Below are 25,488 nucleotides of genomic sequence, written 5' to 3' on the forward strand. Positions count from 1 at the left end.
ACCACCCAGCACAGATCAATTCCGTAGCTGAGACACTCATCTCCAGAACAAAATGCTTAGCTGATGAACAACACCTAAAAACCGAACTAAACACTCTCACCAACGTACTAACAGCCAATGGATTCCAAAGAAAGAAGATTACCCACCTAATCCAAAAAGAAACCCCAACCAAAATCCAAGACAGAGAACAAGAGAACGGCAAAGCCCTCCTCCCATATATAAAAGGCACTACAGACAAAATCAGCAAGATCCTCCAAAAACACAACATTAAAACAGCATTCTGCACAAACAGAAAAATATCCACCATCCTAAGAAACCCTAAAGACAAAATTGAGTTAGAAAACCAAGGAGTATACGAAATCCCTTGCACCGCCTGTCCCACCACATACATTGGACAAACTAACAGAAGAATAAGTGCACGCGTTGAAGAACATAAGAACTCAATCAAAAAGAAGAACCGACCTCTTCCCTGGTCCAACACCTCAAAGCCACAGGACATGAGATTGACTTTAAAAATACCAGAACTATCGCCAAAACCGAACACTTCAACAACAGAATAATCAGAGAAGCCATAGAGATAGAAAAACGCCCACACAGCATGAATAAAAGAGATGACACCTCCCGCTTACCAGCCATTTGGAAACCCACCCTCATGAACAGACGAGTACCTAACATGATGAATGACACCAGACCCACACCCACGAGGGCCACACAAGATGCCACCACCACACTTCCACGTAAAAAGCAGACTCACACCCACACAGAAGATGAGACACGACCACAGACCAGAAGCCGCACTGCAGCTGCATCACTACCCACTTCAAACCCCTCTGAGCCATACATGAAGCGAACTGACCCCCACCATGAAGATGCAGCACGACCACGAACTCGAGCCAAACAGCAAGATCACAGCTCACCAGCTCAAATCCCCCAGTAACTAAGACCAACCTGAGCACAACCAAGCCCCCACCTGAACAGAACACACCTCCAGCCAATCAGAACATGGCCAACCCCCCAACCAATCAGAACACAGCCAAACCCCCAACCAATGAGAACACACCCCCACTAGCAGTTAAAAGGAAGAAGCAGCTGCAAGCTCACATCACTCTGAGAAGCACAGAGCTGAAGACAGAAGCCTGAAGATGATGAATGAGACTTCATCAAAACGTTGCCTAGATACTTCCAATCTTACGCGGGAGAAAACCCGAATAACCAAAGATCCACATACAAATACCCGCGAGAACCTCAGAAAACACACACACACACACACACACACACACACACACACACACACACACACACATATATATATATCTTTAAATACTTTGAATACAGAAACAAATCTGGCTCTAAATAATTGTAAAGTATTAGGGCTACATTATACACACAAAGACCCTGCACACACACACATAAATGTATGTATTTGCTTTCTTCAAATAATTGTTGTAGGAAGATATTCATTTGGATGGTAGTACTTGCATATTCATTAGGCTGTTACCAGAAGGAATAATTATTCAGTAAATTCAACTTGCCGAGGGGTTGTCACAGTTAATTTTTTTTAACCCCATTCCTCAGATTCTGTTTTAAATGCAAATTGAAAACTAATTTCACTTCACTGGTGTATAATAATTTAGCTTTAGCTATGTATCCTAAGTGTATCAGCACACTGTGTTTATTTCTTACTTTGTAGAATACAAGAAATAGTAAGCTAATTTGCAAGATAGTTCCCTAGAACAAAGATGCTAACTCGAATAGAATAAAAATAAAACTGAGTAAAACTGAGATTTGGTTGTGCTTGTGTCATGATGACTAAACTATGCTAAAGCTAACCAGTACCACCCTCTTCACCATTATCAAGGAATGTAATATATGACCACAGTTGACTAAAGGCTGTCTAACATTCCCTTCTTACATCCTTTCCTCTCATTGTGAACAATTCTCCCTCCTCAGCTTGGTGCTTACTCCCTTTATTATGTTTCTTGGATATGATACTAGTGGTGGGATTCAAAAAAATTTACTACCAGTTCTGTAGGTGTGACTTGGTGGGTGTGGCTTGGTGGGCATGGCAGGGAAAGGTTACTGAAAAATCCCCATTCCCTCCCTACTTCTGGGAGAAGGTTACTGCAAAATCTCATTCCCTCCCCGCCCCACTAACCTGCTTTCCAGCTCCGTTCTCCTGTGCAGGGCAACAAAAGAAGACCCAGCTGATCAGCTGGGACTCGAGAAACAGAGAATAGATGGGGGTGGGGCCAACCAGAGGTGGTATTTGCCGGTTCTCTGAACTACTCAAAATTTCCACTACCGGTTCTCCAGAACTGGTCAGAACCTGCTGAATACCACCTCTGTATGATACATGAGTTAACTCAAATAAATAGTTGTGCTTGTGGCAGAAGCACTAAAGGGTTTCCATGTTGGTGTCAGAAGCACCGAAGCGCTTCCAGGTTAAAAGGATTAGCCGTTGACATAACTGTTACCCTGGGAATGCCCAATTGGGGACTCCTTTCATGCCCCCATCAGGAGCTGGAGTGGAGGATGAGAGCTCAACCCAGCCCCATGGCAGCTATTGGGTCTCGAACATGGGCTTGCTAACCTCCTGCCCAGTTTCAACCACTGGAGCCACCATGCTTCTAGAAATAAGTAGTTAGGTCTGTGATGGCGAACCTATGGCACGCGGGCCGGAAGTGGCACGCAGAACCATTTCTGCCAGCATGCGAAAGGTCATCCAAAACAGCCTCACTCTGCATGCGCACGTCCTCCCACCAGCCAGCTGATTGTCGGGTATCTGCCACGCATGTGCGGGAAGATGTGCACCCAGGAGATGCATGCGCATGCACAGGGGGTGGAGGGGCACAGGGGTACATGTGCATGCACAGAGGCATGCTATGCATGGGGATGGGGTGCGCATGCACAAAGGCGCATGGCGCAGGGGGGTCATGCGCACATGCGCAGAGGCATGCGGTACGCACACGGGAGGTCACACGTACATGTGCAGAGGCACGTGATGCACACGCGGGAGGTCACATGCACAGAGGCACGCGGTGCGCATGCAGGCAGTTATGTGCGCATGCACAGAGGCACATGGTGTGCACGCAGGCGGTCACGCGTGCATTGCATTATTGGTGGAAGCACACGCATGCACTTTTGGCATGCGACGAGGAAAAGGTTAGCCATCACTGAGTTAGGGTATACTTGGAGGCTATGATTTTCGCCTAATAACAAGTATATATAATCTGGAATATTTTACACACACACCCCTCTGCAGAATTAAATAAATTAACTGGGTTTCTGAATTTCTTTGTTTCTATTAAAACATAGTGTGACTAGAGGACTTGTTCATGGACACTCCTCACTAACAGAAGTCTGTGTGTTTGTGACTTTTCTCCATTCCCCTATCCTTTAAATCCTCTAGAGCCCCCAAGAATCTGATCTGGATGACTGGTGTATTCTCTGTAATAGTGGGAAGTAGGGGTGGGGATTCCAAATAGCACTGTTTGCAAGTAACTATTGGTAACTATTAATGGAAGGACTGCTGTCGTTCAGAGTCCAAGTAAATTAACTATTGTAAATCATAACACAATAATTTTCATCTTTAATTTTACTATCATTTTCTTCCCTTTTGGTAAGTACAGTAAAACCATATGTTCTAATGGATTTCTTATTAGAGAACTGCAAAGTATTCTTTAATAATTGATAGAAAAATAATTTACCTCATTACCTGCTAATCAGATAAACAATAGGCACGGTTCTTCTCAATTTCAAGGACTCTTTATTCTAATTGAAATAATACTGAAATGGTATATATGCATTATTGCATCCCATAGTCTCTCTTTTCACTTTGAAGTCTTTGTTGGCGGGGGGATGAGAATTTCAAGTGATTATCATATAGAAATTATATTATAGGAGCCATATTTTTCAATACATTAAGATGGTCCTTAGTATGTATGTATTCCCTAGGCTTTGCAACACAATTTCTTACAGTAAGACTAAAGTCTTTTCTACACTTACCTTGGTATAAATGTCACTGCATTCAGCAGGAGTGTATACAAATATTTCTCCTGGAAAAAGACCACACATTGACTTTTAATCTTATTTTCTTTATAGGTTCGAAAACATGTCAATGACCTGTATGAAGATCTGAGAGATGGACATAACTTGATTTCTCTTTTGGAAGTCCTTTCAGGAGATACTTTAGTGAGTTCCTTAATTTTAACGCAACTGTTTTACAGATTTAATTGATATTTGTTCTTATCTTAATTCAGTATTTCTTTGATGCATTGTTTCCACAACTGGGAGGCTTTGGGGAAGAGGGATCAGAATGTCTCATAATTAATAATCTAATATTTTTTTTGTTCCTATAGAAAACCAATCTTTTCTAAATAGTTGCCTTTTGATTTTCTGATTTTCTTTTCTTTTTTAAAAAAATCATCCAACATGTGAGGGATGCAAAATATTCTTTTTCCAATTAAAAATAATTGTGTTTTGGTATTGCTCCCGCTGCAATTGTCTAACATTCCCCTCTGATATCATGTCCTTTCCTTTCATTGTGAACGTTCTCTCCTCTGCTTGGCACTTACTTCCTTCATTATGTTCTTCCATTCATATTCTTCTCTTCATTTGTGGTCTGTCTTGTGTCTTTGCTCTCCTGTCTCCTGTCTGTGTTTATTAGCCAAGGGAGCGAGATTTTTTGAAGACCTTACGGTTGGTGAGTTCAACAGAAGCATGCCCGTTTGAACAGCATGAGGATGAGGAGGATGAGGATAAGGGGGTAGGTGCCGACCCCCATAACTCTACTAATACAGTTTGTGAAGAGTGCCGACTGCTAATGTAAAAGTAATGTTCAGTTGTGATGGTGTGCAACATTTTCATTAGAAAGAATTGGGCAATGGGATTGGCATTATGGGGAATGCTTCTAATCTAGAAAAATGTGAGCGGTGCCAATGGCTTGGATACATCCCATGAGCTGCATTGGGAAGGCTATTTAAAAAAAAATTGCCAGAATAGCTACCTCTTTATTGTACTATACTGTATGTCCCTTATTAAATGGCAAACATTTAGGGGACACATATTTATTTTGCAAAGATGCACCAACTATACAAATAATGATGGCTAGATATTGCTACAGATTTAGTGAAATAGCTCACATGTTTGTGATTTTGGTTTTAATATGCCAATATACTTGCATTACAAAATTCACAAGGGATTTGAGTTGGGACAGTAGAGAATTTTGTCCATTATGGCAAAGGTTTGTGAAAAATCTGAAGTCGGGAAGAAAGGCATTGATATTTGTAAATATCAATGCAACTTTTCCCCCTTTATTCTCGGGTAGTTAAGCGTACGGGACCTTTTTCTCTGTTGAGTTTTCCTCTTTGTGGTTTTTATACTAACTGCATGCATTTTGCCACGTTTATCATTAATCTGCTGAATATTTTTGGTTTTCTATAATAACTGATGCTTCATGCATGTTGTGTAAGTATTTTTAAGAAAGAGATTGCACATTTTCATGATGGTGCTTAAGGTTATGGGATAGAAAAATATGTAATTTGATGGCTAAACATAAGCAATATTACACTGTTCAGGATTGGTCAACCATAAGATTTTGTTTTCCTGGAGGGCATTGATATTTGGTTATGTAAATCCAACTTTTCCCTGAGCAAAAATTGATGGGGATATATTAACCTGATTCAAAAACTTTTTTGTGTGCCTTTCCAAATTCTCATGAATATTTCCCTTGTGTCTCTTTTTGAGAACCAGCTTTCTGGTTATTCTATATAAGGTCTTAGTATACATCCCAAAATGCAAACCAAAAAAAATCACGAAACAGAAATTAATATGACAGTCATGATGACAAAATGAAGCTCTTATATTTCAACTTCTTTAAAAAAAACCTGCACTATATGGGTAATATATATTTCACATGATTTCTTAGGTCAGAACAAACTACATTCTATTCTGTAATTTACTGGGATTTGATAGACTGAACATTAGCTATATTTTGCTATTTACTGGTGCCTATAGACTGTTCCCTGTTCAGAGATTCATGCCTTTGATATATTTTTGATGTATCTTAGCAAATACTATTTTTACTTAGTTTGTATTTACTTAACTAGAATTACATAGGAAGTTAAATATAGTTATTGATTGAAACTACTTGACAATTTCTCTTGATAACTTACCTGCTTAACCTTCTAAACAGTTTTTTTTAAAACTTTAACATACTAGTAAATTTGAGATAGCTTGGATAGATAGGATAATTTGAGAAGGGAGTTATCATAAGAACAACTTTTTTTAAAGGAAGCATTTTCATTCCAGAAGCAAAGTACAGGTAATCCTCAACTGACAACTGCAATTGAGCCACAAATTCTGTTATTAAGTGAGATATTTGTTAAGTGGGTTTTGCCCCATTTTACGACTTTTCTTTCCACAGTTGTTAAGTGAATCACTGCAATTGTTAAGTTAGTAACCTGTTTTGTTAAGCGAATCTAGCTTTTCCATTGATTTTGCTTGTCAGAAGATCGGAAAAGGTGTTCATATGACCTTGGGACACAGCAACGGTCATAAGTATGAACCAGTTGCCAAGCATGTGAATTTTGATCACATGACCATGGGGATGATGTAATGGTTGTAAGTGTGAAAAATGGTCATAAGTCACTTTTTCAGTGATGTTGTAAGTTTAAACGACCACTAAACAAACTATTATAAGTCATATGATGTGAAACTTGCTTTCAACATGCTTCACATCATATTCCCAAAACGCTGATTAAGTTTAAATGAACCTTAAAAGAAATTTATGGATTTGGTGAAGTAAGCTGGATCATAATTTCTGCTTAATCTGCTTATAGGAACAGTAAAAATGAAGTACTTTTAAGTCCCATTAATTTCAGTTGGCAAGAATTCGAACACTTTTAATTTGTCATTTAAATTAATGAAACTGAAACCTGTATCATGTTAGACTATGCTGGCGCAATACGAATACGTAGGTCTGGTAGCTGCAGTGTTACTGCCTTAGTTATATTTATTGTATCCTTTAATTAATCACATGGAAAGAAAGAAGCCACAGGAGGGAAAGGACATTTGTAAAGTTTAAAATTGAGTTGCTTTTCTCCAGAGCCATTACATTTCATGCAAATATCTTCATTTGGTTGTTGATAATTTTCCTTTCCTGTGATATTCAGGAATATTTAAAATATTATAGAAATATAACGTCTGAAAATATTTGTGGAACTTTACAGAAATTCTTATATCTTCCATTTTCTGATTTTAGCCCAGAGAGAAAGGACGGATGAGATTTCACAGACTACAGAATGTCCAAATTGCACTCGATTATTTGAAAAGGCGGCAGGTAAGATATCACATTTAAGAAACAAAATTGAAACATTGATTTTGAAACAATATTTTCTCCATTTTTATCTCTGTGTTAAAATATTTATTACCTATTATATTGATGATGTTAATCTTATTGGCTGTCCTTAGGAACTCTAATATTCTTCATCTATCTTTTTTCTTTAGCAATGTATTGTATTACAGATCATGTTGACCTGGTGTTTTTTTCTCCATTCAGAATAGGAAAAAATCAATATTACTAATTCTGTAGCTCAGAAGTGAAAGGAAATACTGTATATCAGAGTATGTGAATTCTGCTTTAGACTTAAATCTCATCTACTTTAGGAATACATGTTGGCAAATTCAGTAAGTGCAATTGCTGTGTGATTGTGAATAGGGTTGTTTTATTAATAGGCTAGATTCAATGAACGTACTGGCAAAAATGTAGTTTTTGAGGCATAATTCTGAATTGAGCACTGCATACTTCATGTTAGCAAGGGCTAACAGAGAAATCTTTTAATGCAGTGATTCTCAACTCTTCTTTACCATGACCCCACTTTAAATACCTGCCATGGACTATGGCCACAGACCCCCAAGACCTAACTCAAGATTTAAATCATAACATTTCTTCAAGCTGTCATGCCCCCCCTCCCCCATGGACCACAGATTGAGAACCACTGTTTTAAAGTGTTTATTTCATCTTTGGTATTCTCTTCATGAACCTTATAATCTGTATGCTAGACATTTCTGGCGAGAACTAGTAGAAGAGAGCTGAAGCCACATATTAAGAGCAGACCAAGAATAGAGTATATTTTCAAGAAATGAATAGTAGAAATTTGACTACTGTGATTTGTTTCTATAACTAATCTGAGATTAAATATTCTTGTTTTAGCAAAGAAGAGAACAATAAACAATTGACTATACTCACTCGCCACAAATTTCCATTTTAGGGAGCAGATCAGTGGGAGGAAATAGGAATTCTTTTAAAATTCATTGAAATTATTACAGTTCCAGATAAGGATACCATCACTGTGAATTAGAATAGGAAAAGGTTTCTTTCACTTGCAACTTCTCTTATACTCTGTCATGTTTTTCAGTTGTTTCGTCCATTTTTTTTGTTCATTCAAGAAAAGATTATTATTTCTTCCTTTGTCTTGTTACATGATTGACTAATTTCATAGGGGATCTATATTAAAAAAAAATTAGAAATGAAATATAAAAACTGATATTAACATTAAACATTAAAATATATTTGTCTCTGTAGAAAAAGAGTTACAAAGTTATCTTGAACAGCATACCAGCAACTAAATCAGGGTTCCCCAACATCAACTCCCAAGGTTGATGGAAATACAGGTTGTCCTTGACTTATAACAGTTTGTTTAGTGATCTCTTCAAATTTACAGTGGCACTGATAAAAGGAAAATGATCATTTCTCACATTTATGGTCACATGATAAAATTTAGATGCTTGGCAAGCGACTCCTATTTATGACGGTCACAGTGTCCCGGAGTCAGGTGATCACCATTTATAACCTTCTGACAAGCAAAGTTGATGGGGAAGCCAGATTCACTATGTTACGACCTTAACAACTGCAATGAGTCACTTAACAAGCAAGAAAGGCCATCAAATGCAGCAAAACTGTTACCAAATGTCCCATTTAGCAACAGAAATTTGGGGCTCAGTTGTGATTTTAAGTCGAGGACTATTTGTATCCCCAGAATCTGGGATAGGCTGATATTGCTGTTATCTGTTACCTGTTATGTGATAATGTTACAGATATTGTTTCAGGATGTAAGCTGTTCCAAATAAAATTGCCTTTTACAATTAATCGATGGTGATTTTGTCAGTGCTGACAAGGTATTATTTGTAGTACTATTAGTTAAAGTAGTATGTATTAAATTATTTTCATGTAATGTTTGAGGGTAAGTGAACAATCTGAACTTCATGAAGAGGTCAATGAACTTAAAGTTTGAGGAACAAACTAAATAGGCAATCCATATGAAAATGAAAAAAAAAAAATACTCCAAGCAGGAGAAAAGATAATATTGGTCTGCTTTCCCTTGTTAAGATTTAGATTCTATGTTTAGCAAGGATTCTGGATTCCTAGGAATATTTGGTGTCAAGGTTACATTTGTAGCAAAACCAAATTGAAGTAGAAGTAGAAAAATTGAAGTGGAACACCACCACCCCCCAAATCAACATATGTTCAAACAACATATAGATACATTTGGAATATTGGGGAAGCCTTCCCACAAGCAGGGAGTTGTGCTGAGTTATATCTTACCAGCATAATAAGAATGTAAAGCATTTAAAAGAACCCTTTGGAAAGTGTTGAGAGAATGAATTGATGCATCTTCTTTTGAATCTTTAAAGCAGCCACGTCCTTTTAAAGACTCTGATAGCTGCTTCGGAATGTGCATACACAGACACTTTTTTGGTATTTTTTTTTTTCAAATGGTTTGAACATCATGTGTTTAAGTTCAAGCATATAATTTCCATCCTAATTGAAAAGTAAATAATAGTGTAGATAAGCATGGTATAATAATAAGACTCTCAAAGCCTTTCTAATCAAATCAACCAATTAACTTGAATAACGTCATAGACCAGCAAATTCAAAGTATTTGGAAAATGTTATAAATTAGGACAGAAGGGTTTGATGAATATAGCCAAAATTTAATGCTGCATCTTGGGGACTATATTCAATATTATTCATTAGCCAGAGTGGATTACCTTAAACAGATGAAGGACTGTTAGTGACAGGCTACACTCCATTGGGAAATCATAATTCTCCAGACACTTTTTCAACATGTTGCTTTGACTTGGCAGACAAGAATGAAGCTTCAAACACAACAATGATTGCCCGTTGCAGTGAATGAGATCAAAGCTGTTCTGTGGGTCCATAGTCTAGACTTTGTCTTTTTAGTCCTGCCCTGTCAATTTAACAGATATTGTTCAATCTCTTGATGGCATTGAGAATTGGCTGTAGCTTAGGAGTTTGCTAATCTTAGCTCTTAAAGCTAACATGCAGATATCTTTAGCAATAGTAATAGAATCAATTGAAAAGATTAATATAATTGGTTCCTTTGTTTTAACTGGCCAACTTTCTCCTGCAATTGAAGCTATCCCTGTGCAAAAATAGAAGCATCATCTATCCTGTTAGAAGAATTCTGCTTTTTCTAGAGGCATCCTCTGCTTCATGGAGAAAGAGGAACAGGATAAACCAGAATTATAGTGCACCAACAGCCAGTTGATCTTTTCTTCACTGCAACCATATACAAGAGAAAAATTGCACATTGTCTTCTGCATTTGTTTTAATTCCTTTGCACATTTCTCCCCCTCCACCCACAACAGGTGAAACTGGTGAACATTCGAAATGATGACATAACAGATGGGAATCCTAAATTGACACTGGGATTAATATGGACCATAATTTTGCACTTTCAGGTAAGGTGCCCTCCCATTGCTACAATGTATAACTTTCTGATGAACCATGGCTATGTTCTTCAAATGTGAATACACTGGAATTGTCACTGGCATTCAGATAGAAATGGTTGCGTCTTTTGGAAGCTAATACTGCTTTTGTGCCTTTACCTTTGCAAGATGGGTCTTATTATTTATTTTGAAGCTCAGGAAGGAAGCAGATAGGCATGCGACAGAATGTAATGAGTAATTCATTAATTATAACATAATTATAATTAGCATAATTTCCACAATTTCAAACATAAAATGAACACTATGTCAGAATAACAGAGTTGGAAGGAATCTTGGACGTCTTCTGTTTCAACCCCCTGCCCAAGCAGGAGACCCTATACCTTTCTGGATAAATGATTGTCCAATTTCTTCTTAAAAACCTTCAGTGATGAAGTACCCACAACTTCTAAAAGCAAGTTGTTCCATTGATTAATTTTTCTCACTGATAGGAAATTTCTCCTAATTTCTAGGTTGTATGTCTTGATAATTTTCCATCTTACTACTTCTTGTTCTGCCGTCAGGTGCTTTGGAGAATAGATTTGACCCCCTCTTCTCTGTAACAGCCCCTCAAATATTGAAAGTCTGATATCATGTCATCCCTAGTCCTTTCTTAGCAGAGACATACCCATCACTTTCTGTTTATAAATTTTGATTGTGTCTAGATCGCACTAGGTGGCAGTAGAATTGCTGAACCAAATGAATTTGCAGAAATGGGTAACACATTTTCCTGATCTGAGATACTTTTTCTCAGTTTCAGTGTCTGAAAGCTGCAGTGTGAAATTTTAGATTTTATTTGCCAGAACAAGAACAATTTGTTAAGAACCATGGTGTAGCACTTTAACATTTGTCAGTCATTTAAAAATATTCAAATCATTCTCTTTACATTTTTGCAATTCATGCATATCTAAAACAGTGGCTAAATGAATGGTATTTGGACTTGCATTGCTCATTAGGACAAAGAGGAATTGCTAGCTTTTTAAAAAGCAATAAATGTAAAACACATTACTGACAGGGATGGGCTGCTACTGGTTCACAGTGGTTTGGGCGAACTGGATGTTGATTTTACATATGGTTCACTGAACCAGTAGTTGCAACAATTGGCTGGCCCCGCCCACCCCTACCCTCCCAGGAGTCTCCGTATGGCCCATTTTGGATCCCAGGTAAGTGCAGGGCCTGCAGGGAGGCTTGGGGAGGGCTCTTGGAGGCTCCAGAAGGCCCATTTCCAGCCACCAGAAGGCCTCTGGAGCCTAGGGAGGCCATTTTTGACCTCCTGGAAGCTCGAGGAAAACCTCCAGAACCCAGGGATGGTGAAAAGCCCCCACCACACCCCGTGGTGCAGGAGGCAGACTAGGCCATGCCTACCATCAACCGGGCAGAGAACTGCTTGGTATATTTTTTGAAGGCCTCCCCCCATTACTGATGTAGCATTTGAAGACCACCTCAGTTCTGAAATGTCCCCTTCATGCCTGTCAAATTCTTGTCAAACATATGATCACATATTTTAGTATCAAAGCATATAGTGTTGGGTGTTGCTCGATAAGCATGATGGCTGGTGTATTTTTAATGGAATGTTCTTGCTTCGCTTCTTTTTAATTGGACACAGTTCATGTTCTGAAAGATCTTATATCCCCACTTCATTATTATGTACTCCATTTTTTCTGCTTTCAAGCCTTTTATAATCTTTTGTTGTATTCTAGCCTATTCTACAAATTTCAGCATCTTTAAATTATGTATCATTTTTCTTCTTGAAGATTTCAGCATTTTCTTTCCTGCAACTGCAATTTAAAAAAAAAATTCTGAAAAGCAAGATGTCTTTTAAAAACTTGATTACACGTATGAAACTAATATTTCCCCCATATCACCATATGTAGAAATCAGTAATTCCCTGCAGGTAGAGAGTCTGTATTTTGTCTGCAGTTATCTGAATCTGAAAGAAATTAATCTTTAAAGGAGGAAAGTCTGGCCTTGCAGCTTCTAGAATTGGTTCAGTTTGAGAAGAGGAGCAATATTCGGGCTGGCAAGCATTCATGCAAAGTGCGAGAGGAAAGATCAGTCACTGATCTTCTTAGAGTTCTTGAGATGGAGTTATTTAACTCCTGCAATTTAATCCTTACTCTAGGATGTGAAAAGCTGCTATACTCTTTGCAAGTTGTCATATCATAGTGAACTGTCATTTTAAAAAGCCTTTCAAAGGGTACAATTTTTCCCCCATATTTTTCCACTCTCCCATCTCCTTTTACGTTGGTCTGTTATATCTCCGGGATACTGATATAATATTTTGATTTTTTTTCCAGATAAATTTCAAGGCAAGTTAAATTTGATAATTTAAGAGTACTAATCTTAGGGGTTGCAAAAAGGCAAAGAGAGGCTCAAGCTGTATAAAATCCAGTTGTAATTTGATTTTAGTTAAAGAAAGACATATCTCAAGGTAACTTTGAGTTGACTCTGTCTACTTCTATCTGTACTTCTCCCCCCTCTTTTGTTATATATTGCCCCCATTGCATGCAGTTTATATAATAGTTAGGCTTTGGACCAGATTCTTCTGTTACATTATCTTTTGTCCCACATTTTTAAAGACAAGAGCCTTTTGAATTTTGACTTAGTCACTAATATTCCAAAGTTCTCCTAGAAGTTTTAGTGCATGATAAAATACATGAGATAAGTTTTTGCATTAATGGAGATTCTACTGCAAAACCTTTTCTTTGAATATATGGTGTAAATTGTTTCAGATGGAACTGCCTCTTGTTAAATTATCTCTGTTGTACTTGTTCTTGCAGCTGGGTATTGTTAGGTTGATTAGATCCAGGTGCAGTCATTGTCTGTAATGAAAACGTTTGCTATTGCTATTCCCCTCTTACTTGCTTACTTGAATTTCTGTGAGGCTGAGATGGAAAAAGCTGTTGGAATATCTTATTGTAGTTTCCCATAATTTCCAAGATATAGGTAATCCTCATTTACTGACCATAATTGTGATTGGCAACTTGGTTGATAAATGAAGCAGTTGCTAAGTGAAACTGTCATTGTGCTTGTAATTGTATAGCAGCCTTTCTTTGCTTTACATGGAAGGATTAGTGCTAAAGTTACTTTTCATCACAGTCATAATTGCAAATGGTTGCTAAATAAGGCAATTGCTAAAGAAGAATTATCTACAAGGGAACACACATTCAGGGGTTTTATAAATCATTTAGTTTTGAATATGTTTCTATAAAATGCTGGTTAGAAGATGAATGATGAATGGCTCTTTGTTAGCTATGCATGATTGATTTTGTCTTATATTAATAGAACTCTGTCCACGTGACAAATACTGTCCATTCACTTTCTCTTCTGTTTTTATTTTCCTCAACCTGTTCAACTTTTTCTAGTTTATTATCTGTTATTATTTTCTTTATTTATTTTATTTATTTGATTTGTCAATTGTTTACAAGATAATAAGTACAAGTGTATACATAGTTGTGAATATATGAAATGGGTACATATAAGAAAAATAATAGAATAAGAGAAACAATAGGACAGGGACGGTAGGCACGTTGGTGCGCTTATGCACGCCCCACAGACCTCTTAGGAAAGGGGTGAGGTGAATAGTAGACAGTCTAAGGTTAAAGTTTTTGGGGTTTGGGGAAGAGACTACAGAGTCGGGTAGAGTATTCCAGACATTGACCACTCTATTGCTGAAGTCGTATTTCCTGCAATCAAGTTTGGTGCGGTTTACTTTGAGTTTGTATCTGTTGTGTGCTCTTGTGTTGTTATGGTTAAAGCTGAAGTATTCATTGACAGGTAGGACATTGCAATGTATGATTTTATATACCATGCTTAAGTCGGACCGAAGACGGCGTAATTCAAGGTTTTCTAGTTTTAGAATTTCGAGTCTGGTGGCATAAGGTATTCTACAACGAGTAGAAGAGTGGAGAACTCTTCTTGTGAAATACTTCTGGACTTTCTCAATTGTGCTAATATCACATACGTAATAAGGATTCCAGACTGATGAACTGTATTCGAGTATTGGTCTAGCAAATGTTTTGTATGCTCTGGTTAGTAGTGAGATATTACCAGAGAAAAAGCAACGTAGGATTAGGTTAACAACTCTTAATGCCTTTTGGCTATGTAGTTGCAGTGGGCTCTAGCACTTAGATCATTAGAGGTGAGTATTCCCAGGTCCTTTACAGAGCTTGGGTCATCAACAAGATCTTGATTATTCAGCTTGTATTTTATTTTCTGATTTTTTTACCAATATGTAAGACAGAGCATTTATTTGTTGAGATTTGAAGTTGCCATATGTTAGACCATTCAGATACATAGTCTAGGTGGTTGTTTGTCTCTAAATGGAGGATGATGGATTGGTTAATAATTGATTCCATGACTTTACAGGTGACGCAGCATAAGGAGATTATTTTCTTTATATATAATTAATAAATTTATTATCCCTCATGTCAGAAATGTAGGAACTAGAAAGGAGAAATACTTTACTGCATCTCCCAAATATGTCAATAATTGCTTACAGAATCGCACTTCAAGGGACTAGTCTGCCTTTATCTAGGCCAGGGCAGAATGATTGGTTCATCTTGCAGTCCTTCACATTCTTAGCAACTGCATCTAGATCCATAATTTAAAGACTTGTTTCTTCTTATTTAGTTCTTCCTCATTATTCAGTTTTCATAATGAGTATATGAAAGGCAATTGCTTACAAAAGCAAATGTTTGCTTAGAACAAATAATAGAGCCAAGTTATTATTTCAATAGTGGTATGGTAGGATTCAAACTTTACCTGATGGTGTTATTCAGCTAATAGTGGTAATTAGCCTGGCATTGGAGAAGAGGCTTTTGGAAGGCTAACTTTAGTGTTAGAATTTTATTAGACTGCAATTTAAAAGAACAGCTTATGCATAACCTTTAAAATGGTATATTTTGGTTTCTCTTTATATGAACTCTTACCACAAATTATCTCAAATCTTTGCTTTATTACAGTAGACCTCAGCTGATGAACGTAACGGAGCCTGCCCATTATTGCCACAAGTCATGTCAGTAATTAAGTGAGGTGCCCAAGTAATTGCCTCACTTAACCCCAATCCCTGATTTCTCTGTTGCAATAGTTAATCAGAACATGGGGCGCCTCGGGATGGGGGAGGCCCTGGGAGGCTTCGCACTGCCCTTAGCCCAGGCCTGCAGTGCAGCACCTCCCCAACTTACACGTGGCCTGCCCTGAGCCTCCTGGAACCTCCCCCATCCTCTGAATGAAGCACCCTGTACTCCACTTCCTGCCCTAGTGTTTTCCTTGAGGCATGGGGCCTACTTTCTCAATCCACTGTGTCCCTTCAAGTCTTGGCCTTACTGCTTTTCATGGTGCTGGGTCTCCCCATTCCCCATCACTTACCTTTTTGGTAGATCTTCCATCTGGCTCCTCCACACCGTCTTCCCAAACAGTGAAGGCCACAGGGCATCCACTTCCAGAACGACACCATGAGGCATCCACTGTGGGAGCTCTCCGCTTTGGAGATCACAGTTGAGAAGGAGAACTGGCCCACTGCCTCCCTGGAGGCTGCATGGCGCCATCTCCAAAGTGGCTGCCATTTTGGAGCAGCCACAATTCATTGCAGCTGCTCCAAAATGGTTTCTGCTTCTGGGATGGCCTACATGGTTTCCACTGTATTGAGAGGCTGAGGGATGGAGCTCCGAAAAAAAATGTTCAGAAAGAAGAGCCAGCTGATTGGTCCCTCAACCTCCCTATACAGTGAAGGTAGCATGGTGCTATGTTGCAAGTGGGCACCATTTCTCAGAGGCCAGAATTAGGTAGGAAGGCCATGTATCAGAGCAACTGCCAAAGAGAAAAACTACATTTAACAGAATAACAGAGTTGGAAGGGACCTTGGACGTTTTCCAGTCCAACCTCCTGTTCAAGCAGGAACCCTATACCATTTCAGACAAATGGCTGTCCAATCTCTTCTTAAAAGCCTCCAGAGATGGAGCACCCAATAAATTTGATGTGAATTCTTTAACACTATATTAAATGTAATTAAATTACATTATTCATTTGATCTATATTCCCCCTTTTGATCCTGAGCTCAAGGTAATATACAAAGCACTCCCTTCTCCCACCCATTTTTCCTCACAGTAACAACAAAATCATGGCATAGGTTGGGCTGAGAGGGAGAGAGACAGGGTGGTTTCTCTTGGCTCAGATTGCATAAACCTGGATTTCTCCAGTGCAAGTCCCCAACCTTAACAATTACAAATAATTGGTCTTAATTTATATGTTTAGTGTTCTCCTTACGTCACAATAAATTTTACTAATTGGTAGCATTTTTAGAGGTCCCAAAAATATGAGGTATCAAGATTTGCCTGTCTGATTGAGTACATAAAAAGTTCTGTCCATTAGAGGAATCTTGTGTTTCTGTTGTCATTGACAGATCACTTCTTGATGAGTGAATCCTGATTCCTGTCCAGGATAAACCTGTGCAAGAGAGGAGAAATGTTAAATTGCTTGATGTAATTGCTCAATTGCTTGATCCTGATGATACGCTTGGGCAATTTCTTACAACTTTTGTTAGTAATATTTCCTGATCTTAAAACTATTAATAGCATTAATTCTAGGCATCCTATTCCCTTTTGGGAAGGTGGGTCAAGTCCTTTTGTTTATTAAGGATTTGAACTTGGAGGCATGGTTTATTAGCTGTAATCATGTGGAATAATTTTGAGACTGTTAATTGTGAATGGAATAAAGAAAACCCAGTTAAACTCCTTGCCAGTCAAAAAGGCTTAGATATTTTCCTCTGTTGCATCCACACACAATAGGGCAGCATCGTGTTTCTCTGCTGTGCATCATCTTTGGCCTTCTGCACTTTGCAGCATTTTCTTCAGCAGATTGTTTCAAGAGAAAACTGGAATAGTTGGGAGCAAACTGAAAAAATGTGTCTTTTATGGCATAGTTCTATCTAAATTTGGTCTTTGGAGTTGTTGCACGCCATAAGGCTCTAACTTGGTAGCTGCTCATTACTGTAGCTATAATGCATTCTTTGGGGGATGCAGATATCAAAGATGTGAGCATGGAGAGGATATGTAGAAAGTTTAGAATTATAGAGAGAGTATGTAGATGTTTGACTTTCATATTTTTGGTTGGTTAAATCATCCAAAAGATGGCTATCGTTTCTAGTCAAGAGAAATTACGAGTGCCTCCTTGAAAGAGGCTTTTCTCTCCACACCATAAAAGACAAAAACAATATTTTATTTGTACATTTATAAACCATCTCTTATTATTTAGCTAGGCTGTTAACTATGAAAGGTGCAGGGACTACACAGCACCTGTACTGAAAGATTTGCATTGGTTGGTAGTTGGTTATTGGGCAGTTGGTTATAAGGGGTTGGCTTTTTAAGCCCTAACCTTTTCTACAAGTTTGTGTCTCCTGCTTTGAAGCTATGCAGTTATTAAGGTCAGCAGGAAAGGCCCTTTGGAACTTATGGCTTAAGTTTCATCTTTCTGGCATTCCCTTGGGAGATGTGCTTAATCCCTATTTTCTCAGCTATTTTGCCAGGATTTGAATTGTTAGTATGATTTCAGTAATAATTTTATTGGTATTCTAACATGCATTTTCAATTTTTTATATTAAAATTTGTTTTAAATTTTGCTACCCATCTTGAGCACTCACCAGAACAAATCTAGGCTATGCATTCAAAAGGCAAATCATTTTTAAAAAGTACATAAATTGGCACAAACATTATCTTTTAAGTAAGTGGTGAAATGTTTTTAATCGAGACAAAATTATCGCCAGATGTTTGAGAAATCCTAGTACAGATTATAAATCAAGAATTTATATTGCTCTTTTGAGTCTTCCTGTTGATATTACTTTTATTTGTTTTTTCTTGAAAGATGAATAGTGGAAGTGAGAGCACTGAACATGACACGTATTCAATTAATCTGGAACAAAGAATAATAGAATATATTGTATATGTGTACATAATAGTACTTATTGTAAACTGGGGAATGGCAGCTTTGTCTGACTAGAAATCACTGGAGAATCCTGCCAGTTTTAGCTGCAAAATACAGAAGCAAAAGGTTTTTTATTTTTATTTTTCCTCAAGGGAAGCAGATTTGATACACCAAGGGAGTCTAAATCCTGTTGGCTTTAGTATGGAATGGTAGTTCCATTTATACTTTAAACAAGTGTAGGTAAAGAGACTATAAATATAACTGTCAACTCCATCCTGTTTGCTGTTTCAGTTCCTGAGTTCCTAAGCTTCTGTTACAGATCAGAAGAGCTCATTCCTGGGCAAACCATTTTGTCCCTCTATAAAATATTTTTTTGCTTGTTTGCTTCACTTCTTCCTCTCAAGTTCTTAGAATGAGATGCTAAATGAACTGGAAAGCGATGATCTCTTCCTCAACTCCTAAGAATTACATATTCCCATTCCTTGTCTGCAGAGTAAAATCTTATGAATAATCAGTATTTTTTAAAGGTTTTAAAAAAACATTATGATTCTTCTTTGAATCATGATAGTATCTTCATATTATTTTTTAGAGTATTAAAGAAATAGAAGTGTTCAACAAGAAAAAAAACCATTTCTCAGCAATATTCATTCATTTTTTTTAATTTGCTCAAATGGGGTTTCTTCTCTTAATTTTCTATACATGTACACACTGGGTTTTTTTTCAGGTAACTTACAATACATATCTTAGTATATGGTGTTCAGTTTAGTCTTTAGTGTTGAATATTAAATGAAGTAATGACATATACCAGTATGTAGCACTAGCAATAGCACTTAGACTTATATACCGCTTCATTGTACTTTATAGCCCTCTCTAAATGGTTTACAACAGTGGCCCATAGCCTTTTGGGCACCAGGAACCGGTTCCATGGAGAGAGGTTTTTTCATGGACTGGAGAGGATATGGTTTCACATGTTGCCTGCATCCCGTGGATGGGGCTTCGCTTGTTTGCGTGACCCACTTTCTGGCACGCCGCAGATCGGTGCCAGTCCATGGACCGGAGGTTTGGGGACCCCTGGTTTACAGAGTCAGCATATTGCCCCTAACAATATAGATAGTAATGTAATTTTGGTATATTTTCTCTTTTCTTTATCAAATCATTATATCCTTTGATGTTATTGTTACAACATAGTGTATTTGGTACATGCTAGTAGCCCCAAAATATTCATAATATGACTGTTGTGAATATTTGGGCCCTCATTTTTTTCCCATTGTGCATTTTGTAAATTACATTAAGCAATGATTATGATTTTTTAGGTTTTTTCCCCACCAAGATAATGCACAAGAATGCTACATATTATGGTGCAGACTGAGATACCTAGACAAAGTGCATCCAGAATTATCAGACCATATTTTTATATTTTAGGAGTGTTGAATGTGACAGAGGGTTTTCATTGTTGCATAGCAATATAGAAACAGCTTCTACATTAAAGAAATGATTAATCTTGTGAGTTTACAATCCATTAAATAGGTAGGACTATATCATCAAGAGTTCAACTCCCATGTCATATATTTATATAACTCATTTTTTTATATACTGAGAACAATTTGTTTTCTGCATATGGAACACTCAGTGATACTCTCCCACACACATGCACACAGACACACACAGCATTGGAATTGCTAGAATGGGACTTAAATTTTTCTCTAAGGGATCTCAAATAAGATTCTTGTGAGCACCATCAGGAAAACTTTTATCTGGTGTCCAGTTGAAGGTTAATTGATAGGATGAAGATAAAATGTAATGAAGCTTGCCAGAGTTACTAATAGCATACCACATCCATATGAAATCTGAGTTCTTTGGATTTCTTACTTGCCTTGTAATTTAAGAACTAAAAATGTTGAAAATATGTTTGGGTCATAAATACTGCTCATATTTTTTTTTGGCATACTATTTTTTCCCCTGTGCTTTGCATAGCACTGTTTCTCATAAAATGGTATAATGTGATGGGTATGTACTGTATTATATAGGCATGAATGTGTAAAACTAGCTGGAGATCATAGACAACATGCATAAAAAAGAAAAATTAGAAGGGAGAAGTTTGCACAGAAATTATAAAGATAAATAAATCATAAGATACCCGAGTATTCTATACCTTTCTTCAGTTTTGAACAAGAAATTACTTTCTCTGTTTCATTTTTATCTATGTATTTATATTATTTCTTCAAGATATAAAATCCAGCAACTCTATGAAAAAAGTGAGCTCACATCAGATGGGTTTTCTACATGACAGAATTGCAAGCCTATATAACCAAATTGCTTTAACAAAGGCAATGAGCTCTTTATTTGTCTTAAAAAGTAAGCAACAGTTCCCAAATGTTTCTCGTTTTCAAGTCCAAAAAAGTGCCCACAAGTTTTTAAATGCATGTGCATGATGCCAAGATGATAGATATAAGAACTGCAGATTGCTATGTTTTAGAGAAATACGAGCAGTCAGATAAGAGAAAGGAAAAATCTCAGGGAGTATCAAAGACCCCGCAGTTCAACCCTGAACTACAAATACTCTTCTATCAGAAAGAAAAAAGAAATTAGTTCACATATACCTTCACTCTGCCTTTGTATTCTGCATACATGAACAATTATTGTTTTCACTTTGTTCACACAACATTTCATTCATTACTTTTGTTCTTTAACTTCTCACCTATATACTCACAGATTTCATCAACTTGACCCAACTAATACTTTCTTATCTTCCCCTTCACCATGACCCATTCACTCTTCATAAATTGTGTGGTTTGATCCTCATTTATTCTCTCGGTTTGACAAACCATTTCAATGCTCTTCATTTATTCAGTGCACATTCATTCAGCACTCATTCATACTTTTACCTACCCTTGCCTGCTTTATCATACACATTTATCTCATTCTGTTGCATTCAATTTATTTTTATGTTGCTTTTGAAATACCTCAAAAATGCTCATGCTATTCTATGCAAGTTAGGACTTCTAATCTTGAGAATATTGCCAGATTAAACGTAATGTAATGTAACGTTAAGGTATCACACTAAAAAGTATGAGATATGGTCAGTCACTCTTTTTCAGCCCAACCCACCTCACAGGGGTGTTGTCAGGAAAATAGAAGAAAAGTGTGCTGCTGGATACAGTATGTTCACCTTTTTGAATTATTTGTAAAAATAATAAAGACAAGATACAAATAAGGAAAATAAGGCTACCCAATCCATCAATAAGGAGGCACATTCAGTGTCCTAAAACATATTCAGGATACAATTAAGTTTCTAAATCTTGCAGATAATATTATTTTCTTTCAAATCTTTGACCAAAATCGGATTTTAAAATCTTTTTGTTTGGACACTTGTATAGTGCTTTCTTAATCCCCACATTTTTTTTATTCCTTGGAGGGAAAAATATATCTCACATTAATGACCAGATTTTATAAGTTGTCTTTTGAATCAAGTATTTTAAATATGGTGGCATTTGCTCTTGAACTTAAATGCTGGTTAAGAGTTTCAAACTGGTTTTGACTTTTTGTTTAGTTCATAATGAGGTAAAGTTCAAATCTACACTGGGCCTTTTATTGCTAATATATATTATGTCATTTCTTCAGAATGTTGTTGGCATTCCAGTTTAGTGCTGAGGCTGTGATGTTTGCTTAAGAGGATTGGTGGCCAGAAATAAGCCTCAGTGTCTAATCAGACACAGGCCCAGCTTGGGAACAGTGCCACAACATTTATTGCGTATGCATTTCTCATAAGCAAGATGGCTACATCCTGAGGACGGGGTTGCAGGCTAAAAGATAATCAGGCTATTAGCAGAAAGGCTGTATCTCTATCTAGAAATATTTATATTCATGTCAGCCTAATGGCCACATCTATGTAGCTGTGAGACATTCTGAACCAAATGGGGAATCTCTGTGGATGTGTCAGGACTGACAAAGAAGAAAAGAGTTTGGATCCTGTGAGAGCTCCTTTACGTCCTTCAAAACAATCTCCCGGAAGAAAGTTCTTAACGAGAAGTTCTCAAAGGAAATGGGAAGAAAAGCCCCCTGAAAACAGTAAGAAAAAAAGTGGAAAAGAAGAAAGCAAAAGAAAGAATTCTACAGAGGGAGCAAAATATTCCCGGGAACTGTCATTGGATAAGTCTGTTGCACAGAAGTTTCTGACGGAAAGAACTGACCGGTTTGTGAGTAACAAAGTTGCAGCTGATCTTTTTAAAACAGCGATCATCAGTAATTCATGCACTGGAGATGATGCTTATAAAAGAACTGCTGGTAAGGCAGAAGTGAAAGGAAAAACGCTGCTGAAAGAAATAGGGGTAAACCCAGAAAAAAAGGAAGGGGAATATTTCTGTGGGGGGATCCTAAAACAATTAGCATTCCAGAAAAACAGAGAACTGCTTCATTTGAAAAAAGAGCCCAGGTCAAGCAAACACTCTGGAGATGATGCGTTAAACAAGGATCATTTTAGAACTGTGGGGGATGCCTCAGAATGGAAAAATAAATATAATTTGCATCAATTGGAATGTCATGCTCAGAAATGTTCACAGCAAGTATATCCTTATTCTGAAGCTTTGCCTTTTTCAGTGGAAAATGCAACTTCCACCATTTTACACAACACGAGCAAGGTAAATATGCTACAGAATTAAACCAATATAAAGTGATAGGCAAAAATAGAAAATAAAGGAGACTTTATAGTATTTAATTTGGGTTAGCAAAGCTTTTGTTGGCTCTTGCATGCTGAAAATTCCATTAAATTAAAAATCCCAATTGTGTTTTGCTGAGATTTGGAATAATGGTTCCAATGAATTTTTTATATTTTGAAAAATAACATAATATAAAACATTTTTATCAGGCCCCTCTTAAAAGCAGTTACCTCTGTCATACTTTGAATATCTTTCAACTAAATTGTGTGCACTGAGCTTATTGAATATGTTGCTTTACTTGAGGGAATACAGTGCAAAAGCTCTGCATCCCAAATATGTGTAAGCTCTGAGGGGATTTGGGGTATGCTGTTGTTACCATCCCATTAAGCTTCAGTTTATTCATCACGCTTTGGAACCACCCATCTCTCTTAGAGAGAATGAGTAGAGTAGTAGGCAGGGCTTTGCTGTCATACATAACCTATATGTGAAAGGAAGATTAGGAGATTAGTTCCCCAATATGCATTTTTAAATGAGATTTTTTTCCCTTAAATTTGCCAACAATATGCTAATGGCTAAGTTTTTGTCCTCCCTGTCAAACTTCCATTTACTGGATAATATAAAATGCAAGGTTTTCTTCCTTTGAGGTAAACATAATAACATCACAATTTTTTCTTCATATGTGGTCATTTAATTATTCTTATACTGTTAGCTTTGATGCACGATATACAAGTGAATGGCCTTTATGCAAGAGTTACATGTATCTAATTCCAAGATGAGAAATATCCTGTTCTTGTATGGATACAACAACAACAGCAACACAAAACCCCCTCACTTTTTCGGTCATATACATTTTTGTTTCAAGCTATATCTCTCTCTCTCTTTTAGCATGGGCTTTTCCTACAAGGTAAATATCTTGAGCCTTGGCCTTTGTAAATGGCTATTCCTTCTGTACTTTGCTCCAAAGGTCTGAGCTGAATCATTTCCATGTGATTTAACCCTTGCCCAAGTGATACCTGAAACTGAATCCTGTCTCAGGGCAGCAGTGAATTATTAGTGCATTATTTTATGATGGCGTGATCAAAGGGCAAAGATTTATGAATTTGTTTAAATTACCCTTCAAAAAGCTTTGAGTTGCAAAATGCATCCTGAATGCTTGTCCCTTGTCAACCGTGCCCATTAGCAACTTGTGCAGCATTTTCCCAGGGCAAGAGAAACTTGCTTTTTTTTTTAAAAAAAAATCCTTTTGCTTCAGGATAAATCAGAGGGGATTATAGAATTAGAATCATGGAATGTAAAGATTGGAAGGAATCTTGGGGGCACAAAACCTAACCCCCTGCCAAGTGCACACTTACACTTACAGCATATCCCCAAGGGTGGCTTACCAGTTTCTACTAAAAATGAGAATCCATCATCTCCCATCATAGTCATTGTTGAATAGCTGTTGCCACTAGAAAGTGCTTCTCTGTGTTTCAAAGTGTTGGCAGAATTATCCTTCTGGGTTCAGTTCCAAGTGGGGAAAAAGACACTGGAAAACATGGAGGCTGTTTGGAAAGATGGTTTAATGGTGGACAGGACCACATGGCTTGAAGCTCCAAAGTGAAAAGGATGATCACATGCTTCAAGATGTTGGACGAAGGAAAAGAAGGGCAGGCCAAGATGCCGAGAGACCCTTACATACCCACTGTTGAGCTCCCCTTAGTGTTTCCTGTTCCTGTGTAAGAAATGTATCTCATTGGCTGTCAGACTTCCAGGGGCGGGGGTCTTAACTAACTTTGTAGGCTTTGTCTGGACCACATGTCTTCACCTGAGTTTTGGCTGATACACTCTTCTCAGGCCAGGTGGTGAGATGGGTAGAGGCCTTTATTATGTAGACTACTCTGGCCTAGGCCTTAATTGTCCATTAGCAAAGGTGTGGGGGGGTGAGTTTCTGCCTCTCTGAGGTGAATTTCTGTTTCTGAGTTTCTACTCTTTTTAGGGGAAATATTCTGCCTTTTTAATATTTCCTAGGATATTTCATTTTTCTAGGAAAGGGGTGGCTGTTAATTTCCTACAAAAGGTTTCTGTTTGACACTGCTAGTCAACATATGAGCGATTATTGCTGTGCTCAAGGTTATAATTTCATTAC

The 25,488-nt window shown here is 37.4% G+C and overlaps 1 protein-coding gene and 1 long non-coding RNA gene across 20 annotated transcripts in view; one reads left to right on the forward strand and one right to left on the reverse strand.

Moving 5' to 3' along the window:
* Positions 1–25,488, forward strand: part of DST (dystonin) — a 333,803-nt gene that overhangs the window by 106,187 nt on the left and 202,128 nt on the right. For 14 of the 19 annotated variants that reach the window (XM_087945460.1, XM_087945467.1, XM_087945608.1 and 11 more), the window contains 3 exons: positions 4,102–4,191; positions 7,262–7,339; positions 10,672–10,764. In XM_087945460.1, coding sequence (XP_087801586.1) covers positions 4,102–4,191; positions 7,262–7,339; positions 10,672–10,764 — 261 coding nt within the window. Of the gene's footprint in view, positions 1–4,101; positions 4,192–4,666; positions 4,766–7,261; positions 7,340–10,671; positions 10,765–25,488 lie in introns of all 19 variants that reach the window. The other 5 variants (XM_087945452.1, XM_087945541.1, XM_087945485.1 and 2 more) reach the window with 2 other exon arrangements.
* LOC148132982 (uncharacterized) lies at positions 7,999–10,168 on the reverse strand. Its single transcript, XR_015747016.1, has 2 exons — positions 10,051–10,168; positions 7,999–8,506 (listed from the first exon to the last, which is right to left on the reverse strand). It is a non-coding gene; the product is annotated as an uncharacterized LOC148132982 (long non-coding RNA).

The sequence above is a fragment of the Notechis scutatus genome, chromosome 1 (genome assembly GCF_049901735.1).
Source record: "Notechis scutatus isolate UNSWTSFEM ecotype Mainland chromosome 1, rNotScu1.2, whole genome shotgun sequence".
Taxonomy (NCBI): domain Eukaryota; kingdom Metazoa; phylum Chordata; class Lepidosauria; order Squamata; family Elapidae; genus Notechis; species Notechis scutatus.